Genomic DNA, 18742 nt, shown 5'->3' with positions numbered 1-18742 from the left:
GTCTGTTAAGACATGGCCCACTCGTGTTTCAACGTTTTTAATGTTTCTCGGTAACTCGTTGTGGGTAATTAATCCTTTCATAATGTTCTGAAGGCGGAGCTAGGAGTCAATTTGGAGCTATCTAATTATCTTAAGAATTTTACTGTCCGTCACCGTTATTCTCATGTACAAGCTTGTTTTGATGTCCAACTAAATGTATTCATAAATGAGAATGCGGTTTTACTATATGTTGCTTGCTAATTTTTACGTTGATTCTTTTCAAATTATAATTACTTCAAAGTTAAATGTGTGCATATTAACATTCTAAACTAAAACATAATCGCAAATAAATAAGGCTCCGTTTAGATCGAGTGAAAGCGTCGATCCCTTTTTGCGTATTTCCTTAACCACATTTGTTCCGTGGTCACCTTTATTCACTTTCACGTCACAAAACTTTATTATAGCATCAATTTGATGGTTATTACGTATGATTGGCGTGTGAAAATGTTTAAAGCATTAATTGGATAAACATTATTTCGGAACTGCACCACAAAGTATTAATTGACGCTTGCGAAGAGTAAAAAAATGTGTTGTTTCTGCTTTATTCAACATTTTTTATAAGTTTGACGACTTATGTTGAAATTATACGATTCTGAAGTAGGCATTTATAAGTTTTATTAAATGATTGGTGTCTATAATGCTGTCTTTTAACGATACTTTAGTATAAATAATGCACATGCGATTTCCAATGTGAGTTATAACTGAATGTATAACCAACAACGGTAATTGAAAACCAAAACATTAATGTTTATAAATTTCCACATTAAGTATATCAGATGTTAAGTATAAAGCCATAAATCTTCACAAGTTCAGTTGGAATGCTTCCAAAACTCTTTTATCACAAATCCAAATGATTTATGACAGCGTTATATTCTTTTTTAATTTTCGAACGCATTCCATTTCAGAATTCAAACAAAAGGTTCTCTCGTTAAACAAATTTGAATTTGGAACGTCAGGTTCATAGGCCGCGAGGTCGCCGTTGCTTTAAGAACGTCTCACTTTTATCTATGTGCGCTAGCGCAGACGTGCCGTACACCGACGAGGATTAGCCGGCCGTGTTTGAACTGTACTTTACGTATTAAGGACGCTTGTAACTCGTGACCATTCTATTCGGAAAGGTAATACAGCCAGGCCATACTTTGAGTTTAACATGAAACTGCTTAACATTCTAACAGAATGCACGTGTGTATGCTGTCGCCAATAAACTGTCGACCTGGATTTTTTGTAGGATAACATTTGTACAGGAAGTCTCCTGTTCACACGGTATATTGCACAACATTCTTACTAAAATTGTTACACATTTTTATTTGAACTTCATGCTTTTTAGGTACTAGTTTATAATGTTACATCACTAATAAGTTGGATAAAAACGTGCCAGTGCCAAATAACGTGATGACTCGTCGAAAACGAAAATTATATCTTGTCACGGGGTCAAAGAACCGAACTGATGCCAAAAACCGAACGGAGATAAACAAAAATTAAATGCGTTAATAAATTAAACCGATTTAAATATATTAAGCCGAGATATGGACGTAACTTTTTAATTTGATGTATTGTACGACCAAGTCGGACTGAGTACATATCGACATCCGACGCGCATAGACAATGCCAGCCTGACAACGGACCTTATGGATTCGGTTTGACAGTTCACAATTGATTCATAGAGACGCAAAGAAAGCTTTGTCGGGGTGTAAGTGAAAAAGAAACCTGTCCGAAGCGACGTTACCACACTGGCGCAAAGTGTGAAATATGAAATCACGACTCATCCACTGGCCCCGGTGTTTGTGTTCCAAATATTTTCTCGTGTCGAAACGAACCTCGAACAAACTATGGTAATGTCTTTTTTTATACTTTCAATATTGTAACGTTGGTATTGACCGAATCCGATGAGCACTGTAACGACCTTGTTCTAAATACAAAACAGTCGGACGCTGAGAAAATTCGTTTCTACCTTTTCTATTTTCAAAAGTTTTTAGGTCGTATAGTAATAGGTCGTAACAAAAAGAAACAAACAAGGCAAACATCTGTTGCGATTACTGGCCGGCTTCATTAAACTAAACAATAAACACAATAGCGTCCGGACCACGTGGCCCGCCCGCTCGGGACACTTCACCTGATTTCCTTTTGTCACGAACCTTCCAAATCCGAAACACATGGCGCTTACAAACAAGTAACACTAAAATACGGGCCTGTTCCCACGTATCCTTCGATTCTTTAATTAATAACAAAATAACGTCGGACTCGGCACCGATATGGAAGTAGCCTCTTTAGCCACCCTCATAAAACGATTATCAAATAATTCCCCGACGTTCGGGCCGCGTCCGTATCTATTGGTATATAAGTCCTTAATACAATTTAACGCATCGCTCTGGGATAGGAATTAATGCGTCTCGATACGCTGAGATCTTTTCCGACATCGTGTTTTACATACGTAATAAAAAGTCAGAAAAAAATATCGTTTGAATTCGGAACGGTCTGTAATTGACGCTGCTGGCCGGCAACGAAATTCAAAATAGGAACCCCGAAAAGTTTTGATTTTCGATCACAAGCGAGGTAGGTATAAAGCGTGGACACATGCTCGTCGGTTTCCTTAATTGCCTGCCATCTCTAGGCAACCAGTCTGTGCGACTCATATAAGTATACGGTACTGGCAGCTCGACACGTTTGTAAAGGCTACCTGCACACGTACGCTTACGTCGGCCGCTTTTTATGGGCTGCCTCGAGAGTCACTGTCGTGGGAACCGGCATATACTTACAACCGGCCACAGCTGACCGAAATGCGTTCTCCATACACGATTAACAAATCAATACGTCGTATACTACGACTTGCTATATTTGATCGAACGTACATCAGTCACAAAAAAGGATCATCATTATTTTGACAATCTCATTGGCTCCTTATACCGATTATCCTTGTATAAACATTGATAAATACTGCACGGAGGTATTTAAGGTTCACATTCGCTTGCGCGTGCCTCTACGGTCTACACTATTTAGTATTCAGTAAGAGGCGATAACACGTCCGCTCGCATTGTACAAGTATTTAACGAAACTTATTATAAATTCGTCAAAACCCGACATCGTAACGAAAGTTTAATTGAGATCTATCGGCTAAAAAAGCGCTCGATTGTTTTTGCATCGCATCATAGCGCTTTGTGAAACGTCGGATTTCTAGTATTGATTTCCATCCATTGAATATTGTTCGCGACGTCTATGCGCGTATCGGTGGCTATGTGGCTATGCAAATGATTCTATTGTTAGTGCATGCAAATTAAGTTTTCATTCATCAAGCTTAATTGGCGTCGGGCGACATCTGTCAGGAAAAACTGAATCATTGTGGTCAGATGAGGCCCGAGGTATAACTTGTGACCCCTTATATCCGCCGGGCGCAGCTGCGAGCGGCCGCCGACCCGTGACACGCTCTTTATAATTACCATTCTACACTCACCGATTCTTCCGTCTTAAGCGTCTTCAAGTGTCTGTCCTTGTCCTTAAACCTTCTAATCACATCCTCTTTTTTATCTGTTTCGTTTATGCTAAAAATGTTTCTCAATTAAACATTAAACGTAATGTTCTATTTTCAAAATCAAATTTAGAATGCAGTAAAAATACTGGCCGCATAAAATTCAAGTGTCAAAATTCAACGCAACTAGCGCGTGAACTTTCATCATGTTGCTGTGATAATTTATGAAATTGGTAAAAGTCTCCATATACATAGAGACCGGTCGACTAATTTGTACGTACGCTATATTAACCGGCCATATTTATTCAAATATTTAACATACGAACATTCATTCTGTATTGGTGTTTATTTATCATTGAACTTTAAAGTACGATGTGGTCCCATAATTAGAAGTCATTATGTTGATAATATCGATTTGATCAATGAATACATTTTATTAAAAAGTTATGTCAATTTTAAATTTAGAAGACGTAAGTTTGGAAAGGCATGCCTCGTGCGATTACCGTAAACTCGAAAACATTTTACCGTAGACCAAACCGGCTCAGAGACGTACAAATTTAAAAACCTTTATACATTTTCGCATCACCGGAACAACCCAACTGAGCCATAAAACTCATTGATAAGTAGCATCGCAGGCGCCTAAAAGCTGTTGACACCTTGTTATCAGTTATAATCTATAAACGATATACTGCCGTTTCGCCTGCCTGTGTCAACAGGATTGTGTCAACAGTAAGCTATCGTCGGGTTTTTTATAGAAACGTTATGGTGTAACCAGACAATCGTGCAACCAACATAACCTAAATCATCACAAAAGATGACCACACGGACCCTGCGATAGGACGGCGATGTGGCCTCCCCATGAAGTTATATATAGTGCGGAACAAGCATCTGTCACGGGTCCACCTGTCTATCATGTTAATTTTAACGTCCACCATTAACATTGTTGTGGCGCGGAATGTTGGTTGTTTGTTTAAAGTTCACTTACGTTTAAACTTGTCTTATTTCATTATGATATGAACGTGTGTTTCAATTCTCTTAAGTCACAGTAACATTTAGAATAGAAATCTTATGATTCATACTATGCTTTTAGTCTTGTCGTTTTAATTTTTTTTCCTTGTATTTTAAATTACTATAATTTGTTTTAATTACTGTTAATACTTATAATTTATGTTTAGTCTGAGTTACAGCAATAAACGTATTTTCTTTCTTTCTATATTCATATCAATGGAGACAGGAAAATGTCTGGGCTGATTCCTACTGAAATCGTGTTTGTTTGATCGTTATCTTGTACTGCACTTGTAATCGACATGTAACGTGTTTTTTTCGTGTTCCAGGGCACATTCTCGCTCATTGTTGAAGCGTGGCATGACACCAACGAGACATCGAGATCTGACGGTGAGTTTCATATTGTTTCTGACTGACGTCGATGCTCAACATGTAAACAAACAGAATTACATATTTATCTTAACACAGACGGAAATGTCCACTTCAATCTAAATATTGTAGATTAACAAAACTAGAGTACAAGTTTTGACATTTATAAAAACTAACACTTGAGTATCTAATGCTTTGAGACAAACTTCCGGTGCCATCCCCACTGTTTCCTAACCCAAACGCTCAAGAGGCATCATGAAAATCGTCTCAAACATGTAAAATTCATATCACGCGCGTCACGAGCGCTCGCATTGAGGTTTCACTGTAATTCTAGGTGTTTATCGTGCGTTTAACGGACAGTATGTATATTTGAATGTTCATATTATCATATCGTGGAAGACAAAAATGTTCCCATGGTGCGTCCGATTGGTGTTCGAAGCACGGAGCGGCGCGCGTGAGCTGTGTCTCAATGCGTGCGCTATTCTAATAAACTCATCCTTCTGTAGGACGAAAATTTAGTAGAAATGTTCTAATGTATTCGTGTGGCCGTTGACCGGCAGCGACCACGTACGCTCGGTTACCTAATTTCAACATTTAAATTGGTACGTAATGTGCAGAATTTTATGTGAGTTCCGAAGGCTCCCTCAGAATGAGTAAAGGCAACTTTGTAATAAAATTGTGCGTTAAGACATCGATCGCTCACGAAGCGCATTAATCGTTGTGTCGAACCAAATTCAATATAACATGTGTTCGAATTTCGATAGCCATCGAATCGATTGTCGACATCGCGAGAACCGTAAACGGATTTATCGTACATGCGAAGTGGCGTGACATACGAAAAAAACACCATTCGGAACAAATGGTAACCGCCCGCCTCATAAATACGTTGATTCGCGTCGTGCACTAAACATTTTATGTTTTACGTGATCGCGGCCATCTAACAAAAATAGCAGACGCGGGTCGGCCGTGAACGCCCCGCTCTTAATTAGATTTTCATCTGGATGCACTCTGACCGACATAATTACCGGTTCCTACACAACAAAAAGCCGGTGATTTACTTACGAGATGTAGAGATATGGCGAGGTGTGTCCGCCGCGGCCGGTTTACCGAAAATCATTAGCGTCCTCGGCCGATAGGTTAGGTAGGGTATTTTTAATACAGCGGGAGCGATGGGCGGCGCCGTCTCACTACCGAGAAATGTTACCAACAGAAATCTAATCAAGCATAATAACAGGTTACACGCACGCCATTTGTGTCTATCGACCACTGCACAATGCTTAATTAAATCACATACGTTTCTGTTCGCGCCGGGACAGCTGCAGCCCTCAATATGACCGTTGTGCGAAACTAATCGCATAACGAAACTACATTTTTATGCGCGCGACACTCGCAGAAGAATGCGATTGTGCGACACACGGCCGGCATCCAATATATCATAGATAAACACCCCGCATTGAACGGCTCAAGTCGGCCCGAAACCAATAAACAGATTCTTGTGCTCAACAAACAATGGCCTGGCAATTTCAGTGGATGTCGCTCGTTCCTTCACCGAAATCTTTTGTGTTGCGCCCGAGGGCCGGGCCGGCGCGCACCTGGTCCGCACTAACGGGCCGCAGCGCGCATTGTTTACTTACTCGATACTAAAAAATATACCTCGCACGGTAACCGGGAATTTTTTAGTTTACACTACGTCTTTCGTCGTCTTCGTAGGGCTTGAACTCGATAAAAAATCACGGAAGACGCCCCGGAAGGCTCAATTTATGATGTAACAGGCGATGTGGTGCTCTCAGGAAGCGCTGTCGACAGATGCACGGCATATGCCCCGCGGATAATAGGTGGGCACACTCCCGGGTCTCTTGTCTGTCTTTTGTTTATTATGAAGCCGTGCCCGGACGGGCCGTTTACGATTATTGCACTACTCGGCTTTACAAGCGGACAGAAGAAAAAACACCGTGTGAAAAGCGTCGATAACAGATTCGAAGCAATTATTAGTGTGGGCCGCAGCGCCCGCGGGCCGCGAGCCCCGCGTGCTACCGGCCCGCCTGCATCGGCTCCGTCGCCTGACATTACACGACCGAGATGCGATTATCGATACAGTTATGTTGTGACGGCTGATTATCTGGTTACCGGCCGTGCATTATTAGTCAATTCATGACGTGCGGAGCGCTCCCCGTGCGCGGTTCCCAGAACTCTCTTCATTATATTACTTTATTGTTAATTGGCTTTCCCAAACGTTTTGGAAATGTAACGAGTCAGTTGCACAATCCTTGACGTTCGTAATTCTCCGTGCGGAACTTGAATGCTCATTTCCTCAGCTAACAATGGCGGAGGAGTCCTGCGCTTGACGAGGGCCCTTTAATAACATTGGTAAATCGCGTCGGCCACTCGAGACGCTCGAATTGATCGGGCGCGAGAGGCGCGCGTCTTCGGCCACTCGACAGTTAGAAGTGGACAGTTTTATAAACAAAGGGAGTGGCGTCCGTCGTGCGCGCGGTCCATTGATGAGATTCCCACAGCGGCGCGGCGTACCGGTCGCCGGACTCGCCGGTACGCGACCGGCCAGGCAGGTGTCCGAATGGAGACGAGTGGAAATCGACACATCAACTAATGATGCGGGCCTCAGCTGCGGAAAACGGTCGACGAACTCAACGCGCGACGGACACGCGGTTTCGATTTCATACGAAAACCTCCCACGATTAATTAGATCGCGAGCCGCATGGATGTCAGCGTCCGGCGCCTGCAGATCGCTCACCGGCGCGGAAACGTCGCGTGATCGCCGATCTTGTTTCCCCAAAATCGCGTTTCAGTATCCCGAATGGCCGGCGTCCGCCTCCGATAGCGTAGCCGAGTCAAATTATCGGTTATTTCCCTTTCTTTTGTTTTTGTTTATCGGCGTTTGCTGTTGGGATCATTCTCATTTTATTTGTAGTGACCTCTGGGTTCGTAATTACACGTTGGCCGGGCAGCGGCGCGGCGGCGTGGCGGCGCAGCGCCTGCCTCGCCTCGTCCTTCTTTAAATGTGTTATTTATTTGTGAATCGGAATTACATTAATAGATACGACGGGGTACACCTTCATTTAATATCGTTACGCCGTTGAATTAGGATGATGGGTGTAATTTGTGCGGTTTCGGACTGGATAGGGAATAAAGTGCATAGACGGGACACTGCTTGCAATCTCGCAAATTGCCCTTAAGTGGATTTTAGGGTTGGCGGCGTGTAGTTTTCATTGCGCAGCCGCAATCTCACATATTGGTTATGAAAGTGAAACAAAAAGGTATATTGACGCGTTGGTATTCGAAGGCTGTCGCGAGTCGCAACCCTACCTGAGCACAGTTGCCATAACTCTCGCGCGCACATCTGAGCTAAATTGCACTCGCGCGGTTCCCACGTCATTTTTCTAATACACACTTGACTTTAATTCTCTCCGCACTGACCTGTGTTCGTGCATGTTGAATGATGGATTTAATTATGTCGCGCCTATATCCATTTTTGTATGATTCATACCATTCGAAATATTCGTACGCGCTGAGTAAGGCAACTCAACAATGCTCGTAAGATAGTCATCCCAATAAATCTATAAGATAAAACGCGTGTGCCTCGCCGCTTTGTGTTGCACCTAACGGAAACGCGCTCGAGCGCTATCGATTTATTTCGACTTGCGTTTCATTTTATGATTTCACGGACGTATTTAGCGTTCCCTCCCTGTTGCATAATAAAACGATTATTCCAACTATATATTTGTAGAATGTCAAACATTTCAAGTCGATTTCGATTATCGATTTCTGTAACATCGATACAGTGTCCCTCGTTTAATGACATTCTGACATCCGAAACAAAAAACATTCGAATACCATACGCCACGAAATTAGTAGGGTTCGATCGTTTTTACATACCTTTTAATTTTGTTTCGCGTCTGGTTTAATTTTATCTGTCGGGATTACCGGCTTAGGAATGTATCCATCGATGCAACAAGAATAAAAAGTGGCCATACACGATGAGAAATAAATAAAGCCACGAACTGGTCGAAGCTGAGATTTCTCAGCTAGGGATGGCGCGTTAACGGCCTCACAGATAAAAAAACGTTTTATACGTTTCACATCGCGTGATAACCGTTTTGTTTTTATTTCATAGCCCATCAGTTTTTGTGTCACTCAACATTTGTCTATTAATGTTTAACTTGTTGTTAATTTCGTTGGTTATTTTTGGGAAGCGGTTTACGCGAGTATTGTGATGAGGCCAGCCCTGCGCCGCGGCCGCTTCCTCGGGCCAGATGAATGGAGTGGCAGTTTTTTAACCGTGGACAGTTTTCACATGGCGCTTTTTGCCCGTCAGTTATGCAATGCCAGCTACCGGACTCGTAGCGTGTTTTTGTGCCCATTTACTTCGTTTAGTTTACAAGTAACGAGTACAAAGAATGTAGTTAAGTATTAATCAATCACAAACGGCGCCACGGACGTATCAAAACAGTGAATCACTGTTGAACAATGAAATCTCACGGTCGAACGCGGCCGTCAAACGGTCCATATTAACAGCTCAATTTACCTCTCCCAACCCTTTCCCACGGCGATAAACAAATATAAGTTTTTATCCCCTATTTTATTAATTAAATGAATTCCAATGGAAACGTCGGAAAGCACGACAAAAGTCGTTAAATGGATCCGTCACGCCTTCACCGCTCGGTGCTTCGCGAATGCTTATGTCATAACTCTTGATTTTAAACTTTTGTTTTGTGTCTGTATAGGTTAGAATATACTACATTAATGTAGAAAATAATTTCCCAAAAATAAATAATTTCCCAGTTATACAACTAGAAATATATGACGTTAACATTATACACCATATTTCAGATACATTAATCGCGCGGATGACGAAGCAAAGCATAGCGGACGTCGGTGGACCCTGGATTGAAGAGGAGCAGCGGTGGAGTGGTCCTAGCGGGCCGCACCTCAGGATCTCGTACCGCGTCACCTGCGCCCCCCACTACTACGGCTCTGGCTGCGAAGTCCTCTGCAGGCCGAGAGATGACAACTTCGGCCACTACACCTGCTCGCCGGCCGGAGAGATCGTCTGCCGAGCTGGCTGGACCGGCGATTACTGCTCGAAACGTAAGCACTATATTTCAGTTGATCCATTATATTTTCATCGCGGCTTTATGATGCGCACGAGTTTCAATGTTACCGGAAGTCTAACTAGTACTTTTTTCACGTCACGTGTCCCGAATTCCCGATACAATTTATAAATATGGGACGCCCCACAATTCACTTCTTCCTCATTAATGTTATGACAATTTTTAGCCCAACATCCTCTCATAAACATTATAATTACGGCCTTTTGCATAGGCACACGCGTAATGATGTAATACAAATTCTATGACGTGTTCTGACAATGTTTTTTATCATAAGATCGGCACAAGACTTGCATGTATTCCGCCATGATGAGGCAAGATGGCGCCCGCGAGTTCTCCATTTCAATTGTAAATTTAAAAAAGGAATTTCATTAAATGTACGTATGCGATGCGTTTGCGATATTTCAACTCGCTTCCCTAAAGATGTTTACCAACACTGGCAGGTAAAAATGATTCTAGAACTAATTAACATTTATTCTTAGAGCAACAGATGTTACATTTTTTTATTTAAAGTTATGACATTTGCGTTATAACGTTTTAAATACGTCAATAATTAGTTTTATAAGGCGAAACGCCTAATACATTTTTATCAGTACACAGCCCATCGCGATGCGAATACTAAAAACTAATTATCTCATAGCGTAATGGTCGTAAATCGTATTTTTAATTAGCCTCACATCACTGTGTGCCAGTAATTTATATTGCTATAGCTACTTCCCGTGGCGTTGTCCGACCTCCGCGGTCCACGCTCTATAATAAATTTACTTTTTTTTCGTATCGTTCGAGCTCGTAAAATAATATAATGAACACACTCGGTAATGTGATTATTTTAAATAAATTAGTTTAATGACGTCCATTGTTGACAATTATTAAGATATAGATATTTAAATAATTAATTTTATTTGAATTAAATATATCTATTATGAGTTATAAATAGTTTTTGTGGCTTACATATTTTCTATCGCCAACATTATATTAGAATTATTCCAGAAAATTCTTATAAATAATTAAAAATAATCAGACCCACAAAACCGTTGTCACATTTACGTAATAACATAAATTTTCCATTATATCAGTTAGTAATGACTAATTAATTTTTATTATCTTTTTTCTTAATTTTTCTTACATTATGTACCCGTCTATTTTCGGTAATTAAAGCTAAAGAACTCATAAAACGTATAACAATTTAGAGTAATTGTTAAAATTATGGGTAAAACATCGCGAGGGCATTCATTGGTTACGTAATTTCCCACATTTGGTAATAGTTCGGTCCAAACGCTCATTAATCCAATCCGAATTATGGACTGTTTGAGATATATATAATTGAAATAAAACTATTTGCCTAATTTTATTGCGGTTTCTTATACATTTTTAATACTGCAGCATTCATGGTCACGGGGCAACTGAGCTAAACCGCCATAAAAAAGTTTTATTTCAATGTCTTACATTCGCATAAACAAGAAATCATAGATTTAAAAAAATCTCACATATAAATACATTGCCAATAGATAATGGTAACCCGAAAACACAGATTCGGTGATTCATACGGCATAGATTTAGCGACAAACTATTAATATTTGAGCCGTAGCTAGTGCCGTGAGAACGTCCAGTGTGGTCTAGATATTTTGTATAAACAAATTATTGGAAATACGTTTGCCAGTAGAAAAATGTTTGCTAAACACAAGTTAGTTTTCTTTACTAGTTTAGTGTTAAACAAAGGAGGTTGGATTTGTGCAAGTTATTTGTTAATTGATAATATGTGAGCTGTAGCATTGGTCGATTTTAGTGTCTGTGTGTATTACGTTTGTACACTAGAAGGGTAGGCAGATAATGATAGTATTTATCTAATTTACATACGTTGTCCTAGAGATTTTTTGAGTGTCAAACGGACATAGCATGAAACGTGGTAATTAAAGCTATGTACACACAATGCGTGTTGTAAAACAAAGTGCGCGAGATGCATTGTGCCGGTGGCCGGGGCGGATGTCGCGCACAATCTCAGTCGGCCCCACCTGCCGCGCCGTTCCCACACTCGGGCGCCGCAAAAAACGCGCCAGACAGAGAGCGACTAGCTCGGCCCGCAGCAAGCCTTCTCGCTCCGCACAGGGCTGCCACCGACGAACAGCCTCCGACCTCCGGACCAACCTACACCATACAATACTTTCTTGCACTCATGCGCGATGCGAATGTACTCAAAACTATTTACAATAAGATTTAAGGCGTAGTATTAGTACTGCACGGTTATATGCCTGCGTGATGTTATCGACAGCCCTACTCGCGCAGTTAGTATCGGCGATTACGAAAATGTAAAAGCGAGAGAAGCGGCCATAATGTAATGAAAACAACGCTCCACGTTCCCGCACGCACACACACGCCGCCCAACCGGGTCAAAAACACCTTTAAACGAGAACTGAACACCGAAACAAACACCGCACTTGACCGTGTCATACGGCACCGCGGGTTATGAGAAAGCAGGCTCACTATCCCGAAAAGTGATTCGCATGTTGCGCCCGCATTATCCCCGCTCTCACTTTTAATGATAGGTTAAACGTCGCGCGCGGGATACTCGCGGCCGGTTAATTTCGCCTAATTGTAAACGAGAGTGCGGTTCCCACGAATATTAACTTGTGTCGAGTCGCGAATCTCACGCGCTTATATCCGTTTCGGCTAGACAGATGTGGATGTCAAATATTTGCCGAGCATGGGAGCGCGGTCCCGCGGGTTACCTGCAGTCGGAGGTGTCGCGCGGCGGCGCCGGGACCTTGGCCGCCGCGACTCCGGCTTTCATTACGAATCAATAGCGCTGTGTACTTCGGTAATAAATGATGGCACGCGGCCGGGCGGGCGCTTCCACCCTCACTTTGTGCCCACTCACGGCCAGAATTAGTTTTGGAGTGTAATTTTTACTACCGTTTTACCTTTCGAGGGTCTCGATAAGTTCGAGTGGGCGCCTGCTGCCGCGCCACCGTCAGTAATACCGGCACTTGAACATCTTTGATGTGCCCGTTCGGAGCCGCTCTCTGATACTTTTTCCACCGGTCTTTATGCGTCCCATAAACTTTTATTATTGTAATGGACGAGAAAAGGTCATGAGAAGCGATTGTTTTAAACGAGCGTTTATTTTATTTGCGAAAGTGTAAACCTCTCGTGAAAGCGGATTATACTTTTTCAATTTCCTGCGAGATAAAGAGCGCGAGCGCGGCGATAGAGCGAGTGAGTGAGCTCTCCAATTCGGCGGAGTGAGTTTTAAGCCGATTTGCGAATCCCCGGCGACGGCGGATTGGGCTTTGTGCGCGCTCGTCCGAGTTTAAACCTATAATAGAGAGTAGGAAACGCGGCGGGGAGGCTAATCTCCTTTATTTGGCTCCCGAGCGCCGCTGAGCTCGGAAAATACCTCGCGATGTCTGCGATATAGACGGGGCTTCGCTCAAATTGCTTCCTCGTTCAATTTAGAATTGGAATAACCGAATGAGCGTTTGCATTCGACCGGATAGCGATTACGATCAAGATGGCGTCTAGTATTTTTCTAACGAGTTAGGGGAACGGTAACGGTCGAGCGGCGGTTAGACTCCCCGCGCTATCTGCCCCCTTTGTATTCGCTCCGATAACTTGCCCATGCGCACCCGACCGACACGACTACGGCGAGCGTCTTATTTCAAAACACAATTTTTTCCATCAAACATCATACATTACCAGGTTTGCTTTTACCGCGGCGGCGGCGCGGCACATTCGCGCCGACACGTACCGGCGCCCGGCTCGGCATACATTATGCACATTGTAACGTTCAAGGATGGGGTGAGGTTCGGGTGCGGGCTGCGGGCTCCTCGCTGCTCGCTCCGCGCGTAAATCCCCAGGTTAACGACGCGCATTACGCGGCGCGCTGCACGCCCGCGGTGCATCACAGCCGAGCCGACCCACTCGAGTGCTCGATACTCCTCTAAACTACTGCAATCCTTTATAAATACATCTGTTTCGACACGACGAGATCCGCCTCGGAACATAACTAGGAAATGCGCATCATAAATCTGTAATGAAAATTTTATGTAGGTTATAAAGTGGAAAGAAGCGAGCGTGCAGTTTATACGGCGCTGGAGATAAATGATTTGCGAGGCGACCTCGCCCCGGGGCCCTCGCCCGCGCGCTGCTCGCTAACGAAGCCCGCTCTTTGTGCGCTCGGCGGCCGCGAGCGCGCCGGATGACTCCGCGCCGGTTCACGCGCGACCCGACTGCATCCCCGCATCAATTTCCATCTGAATGATTAATCGCTCGTTTTCCCCCGTATTCATAATTAAAGATATTCATTAGAGGGCAACTGTGTTCCTTTGTCTTCCATCTCGCTAATGAAGGTTATCTTTTTGTTGCAGCGCGATGCCTGCCCGGCTGCGACGCGGAGCACGGCCACTGCCTCAAGCCCGACGAGTGCATGTGAGTATCCACTTCACACCTTTGTGCTAAACGACGACCGCCCTCCGACTCTAAATCATTCATCCGCGTCATTGTCGGACGCGCGGCGGACGGGCTTGGATAATTTCTGGCTCGTTATCACGTCCATTGTTTGACGAGTGTTTCTCTTGTATTGCAGTTGTCATTCGGGCTGGGTGGGCGAGCTGTGCGACAAGTGCGAGCGGCACCCGGGCTGCGTGCACGGCACCTGCTCGCGCCCCTGGGACTGTATCTGCGAGGAGGGCTGGGGCGGCCTGTTCTGCAACCAGGACCTCAACTACTGCACCAACCACCGGCCGTGTCGCAACGGCGGCACCTGCCACAACACCGGCCAGGGCAGCTACACGTGTGTCTGCCCGCCCGAGTACACCGGCGCCGACTGCGAGAAGTCGCTGCACTCGTGCGCGGTGCGGCCCTGCCTCAACGGCGGCGCGTGCGTGCCCGACGAGGGCGGCGAGCTCTCCTGCGCCTGTCCGCAGGGCTACGAGGGCGCGCGCTGCGAGGTGCGCCGGCTCACCTGCTTCGACCAGCCCTGTCGCAACGGAGGCATCTGTGAGCCCCGGCCCGCCGGCTACGTGTGCGTGTGCCCCGTGGGGTACGCGGGCACGGACTGCGCGCTGGAGGCGGACCCCTGCGCCGCCAGCCCGTGCCGCAACGGCGCCACCTGCACGCGCGCCGGCGACGGGTTCAAGTGCACCTGCAAGGTCGGCTTCCGCGGCAACCGCTGCGAGATCGACATCGACGACTGCGCGGGCATCGTGTGCGAGCACGGCGGCACCTGCGTCGACCTCGTCAACGGACAGAAGTGCCAGTGCGCGCCCGGGTTCCTCGGCCCGCGCTGCGAGACGCGCGTCAACTTCTGCCTCACCAAGCCCTGCGCCAACGGCGGCGAGTGCCTCGTGCTCGACAACGACTACGAGTGCCGCTGCCGGCCCGGATTCGCCGGCAAGGACTGCAGCCTGGACATCGACGAGTGTGCCTCCTCTCCGTGCCGGAACGGCGGCACGTGTCAGGACAGAGTCGACGGCTACCATTGCAACTGTCCGCACGGCTGGGGCGGCCGCTCCTGCACCGTATCCTTGACCGACTTGGCAGCTTCGAAACTGGCCGGAGGACATCTCAGAAGAGTGGGCGGCGAAACGATCGAAGACGAAAGACTATCAGGGAAGCAAGTGGCGTGGATCGTGGCGCTGTGCGTGTCGGTGCCGCTGATGGCGGGCGTGGCGGCGCTGGCGATCGTGTGCGTGCGGCGGCGACGCAAGCGGCTGCAGAGCGCCGCCGACGCAGAGGCGCGGGCGCAGAACGCGGCCAACGCGGGCGGACACGGACACGTCATCCGCAACACCTGGGGCAAGTGCGACGCGCCCGCGCCCGAGAGCCAGAACGCGCACAACGCCGCCGCCGAGGAGTGCAAGCGCAAGACGCTCAACACGGAGAACGCCAGGCTCCTCGCCGCGCTGGACCCCAGACTGTCGCGGCTCTCCGCGGACTCCGCATACTGCCCTAATAGGTCAGTATTCAACACTACCCTACACTCATTTGTTTTATCTCTATAATACTTGTTTCTTTGTGTTTAAAAGAAAAAAAAATGCTTTAATGATTTTCTTCAAATCTTTAATAACTTTATTATCCCTTTTCAAACATTTATCGAAGTTAAAATTACTTATTGACAAATTGTCTAACTAATGTTTCTCTTCTTCCACAGCGATACATCGCTAGTGAAACGGGCGCTAGAAGGCGGAGGGGTGTACGTGTTAGACGACCATTGCCTGCCGCCGACGTTCGCCACGCAAGTGTAGTGCATACGTACGCGACAATGGACATTAAATTATTTATTTCACAACGGACGCTCTCGCGAACCAGGCTGTGCGCCGCGTGTACATATAGCGTAAAGTGTAAAGTGACTCCTGTATAGACGGCTAGTTTAAGTATTCGGATGTATTTATTTGTGCGATTCGTACGCCCTGTAAATAGTAATGGCGCGACGGATCGCGAGCGCCCCCGATCGGCGAGCGTCGCCCACTCGCCACAGCCGCCACCCTGCCACCCCCCAACGGACCCATGGACGCGGGCCCGCTGCCTCTTACCAGTTACAAGTGTTGATAAAAGGCAGCGGTTCGGCTGTGGCAGGACGGGGGCGAGACCGCGCGAGCCGAGGGGCCGTGGACCACGGTCCACAGTCTGCGATCTCTGTAGGTAACGGTGCGCATGCGCACGCGCAGTGTCGGTCCACTGCGCGACGGCGCCGCGACTCGCAGCGACTGTGCCGGCCCGGGCGACTGGCGACCGCGCCGCCGGGCCCGTGCCGTCCCTGCGATTTTCACACCACTAACGCTATCCCTCTAGACTCGCACCAGTAAGAAACCAAACCGTGCGTAAAATAAGATTATTTTTTTTAGACTAATTTATAAAAAAATCACGCGAATGATGCGTACATCAGTTTAACATTGATTATATATTTTTGTGATTGACTAATTATTGTCATTTGTTCCTATGATTATTGTAGTGGATGTAAAAATCTTGTTCAGGTTTTCTTGAAAATCGACGTAGATTTTTTCCTTCTTCTAGCTTCTGTACTCGTTATGTAGTTCAGTGAGCACAATCACTCGACGTTCCTGAGCGGCGCGCGGGGGTTGCGCGGCCGTGAGTCGCGACATGTCGCGCGTCATGTTGCACGACTAGTCGGCATGTCTCGCAACATGTCGCACGTCACGCGGGGCCGCGCACCTCCCGCACAAGCCACACAAAACATCACGCACGTTTAGTCCATAGGTTAAAATAATTTCTGTACTTATAAGAAACAAATTGTCGAAACCTAAGTCATTGTGTATAAAAACTATTAAGTTTTAGCGTTGTAAGTATATTCTCCATTACATATAAGTACTGAGACAATATAATGCGCGTCATCAGGCAACATAGGACACAAACTCTGGTTGTTTTAACTTATTTATTTTAATAGGTACAGTTCACGATGTTGTTTATTCGGATTCGACTCCGCTCCGCCGACGTTCGACTCGATCACGAACCTCGGCCGCGCAGACGCGAATCTCCTTTATGAAATAATTTATGTTAAATAACATTTTTTTAAACATTTGTAGATATTATTGCATAAGTTATAGCTTTACTCTTATGTTGCCTGGTGTACTAGAACGTAGTTTAAAAAAGTTAATCAACAAAATTGTAAAATTTATATCAAAATATGAATAGACTGATGATCAATAATAATGTTCTTGTATTTAATTTTGTAAGGTGACAAAATGTAAGTTTAAATTATGTAAAATTTAAAACAAAACAGTAATAACCAAACATTCAACTGAACAGTACCATGATTTTGTACTTAAACATTGATCACAGAAACTGTCCACTTTCATTTTTCTTTTTGAGAATATTTTAGTGATGCTCGTGCATAAAATATTATTGATTTCCATTCCGAACAATAAAATGACAGTATTTTTAATTTATTTATTACACATTTGTAATTATTGTGAAATGTCTTAATTTTTATAAACTAAATCATTGTATTATTATTTTTTGAACTTAAGTTTACAATTGACTGAATGCTAAATTGACTCGATTTGTATTTTGGACCCATTTTTATTGATATCATGAATGTATTTAGCTGTACGTGTGAGTATACTGAAAGATAAAATTTCAAATCATTCCATTTCTTAGCTAAGTAGCTTTTATCTAATCTTATTTTTTATATTTTTTTCTCTATTTTCTTAGATAATTTTGCATGCGAACAGTGTATTTATTATCTACTTATTCTATTTTTCGTCCATGAGATAAGTTTAATTGCCTATTTTCTTATAATTACAATGTTACCTTTTGGTATATTCACATAGTTGATTTCAAAAGAAAAATGAAAGCTATCCTCAATGATAGGGCACCGCCGCTGTCGTAATTCCATAGATAGATCCTATCCGAATAATTCATATTGTATTGCTATTGTGGTGATAACATTGCCAGCGAGTGTGTGACGAATGTGTATAATTATGTGCAGTGATGCAACGAGATAAAATGTTAATAAACAATTGTTTACAAAAGATATATCTTTGTATTTTTATTTATACCCACAATGAAACAATTAATACAACGAATAAAAGCACAATAGTGAATAGACGATAGGTACTCGCTTCAAGTGTGAATTGACATTGAAACATGCATTGATCGCATTGATACAAACACATAAATTCGATTGAATAAAATATAATGCACAATTTGTTATCCGTGACTTTGCCTGCGTTAAAAGCCTTTCTCACTACAAAACTCTGTCACTGTACCATTCTATGTATGT

At 44.3% G+C, this 18742-nt stretch overlaps 1 protein-coding gene across 1 annotated transcript in view; it reads left to right on the top strand.

Moving 5' to 3' along the window:
* Nucleotides 1-18497, top strand: part of LOC115444451 (neurogenic locus protein delta) — a 32781-nt gene extending 14284 nt beyond the window's left edge. The window contains exons 3-7 of the mRNA XM_030170233.1: nt 4837-4897; nt 9725-9982; nt 14367-14427; nt 14585-15955; nt 16151-18497. Of these exons, the coding sequence (XP_030026093.1) occupies nt 4837-4897; nt 9725-9982; nt 14367-14427; nt 14585-15955; nt 16151-16244 (1845 nt within the window). The 3' untranslated portion in view covers nt 16245-18497. The remainder of the gene's footprint in view (nt 1-4836; nt 4898-9724; nt 9983-14366; nt 14428-14584; nt 15956-16150) is intronic.
* The last annotated feature ends 245 nt before the right edge of the window (nt 18498-18742 follow it).

The sequence above is a fragment of the Manduca sexta genome, chromosome 6 (genome assembly GCF_014839805.1).
Source record: "Manduca sexta isolate Smith_Timp_Sample1 chromosome 6, JHU_Msex_v1.0, whole genome shotgun sequence".
Taxonomy (NCBI): Eukaryota; Metazoa; Arthropoda; class Insecta; order Lepidoptera; family Sphingidae; genus Manduca; species Manduca sexta.
This window is presented reverse-complemented; position numbering and strand designations above follow the sequence as displayed.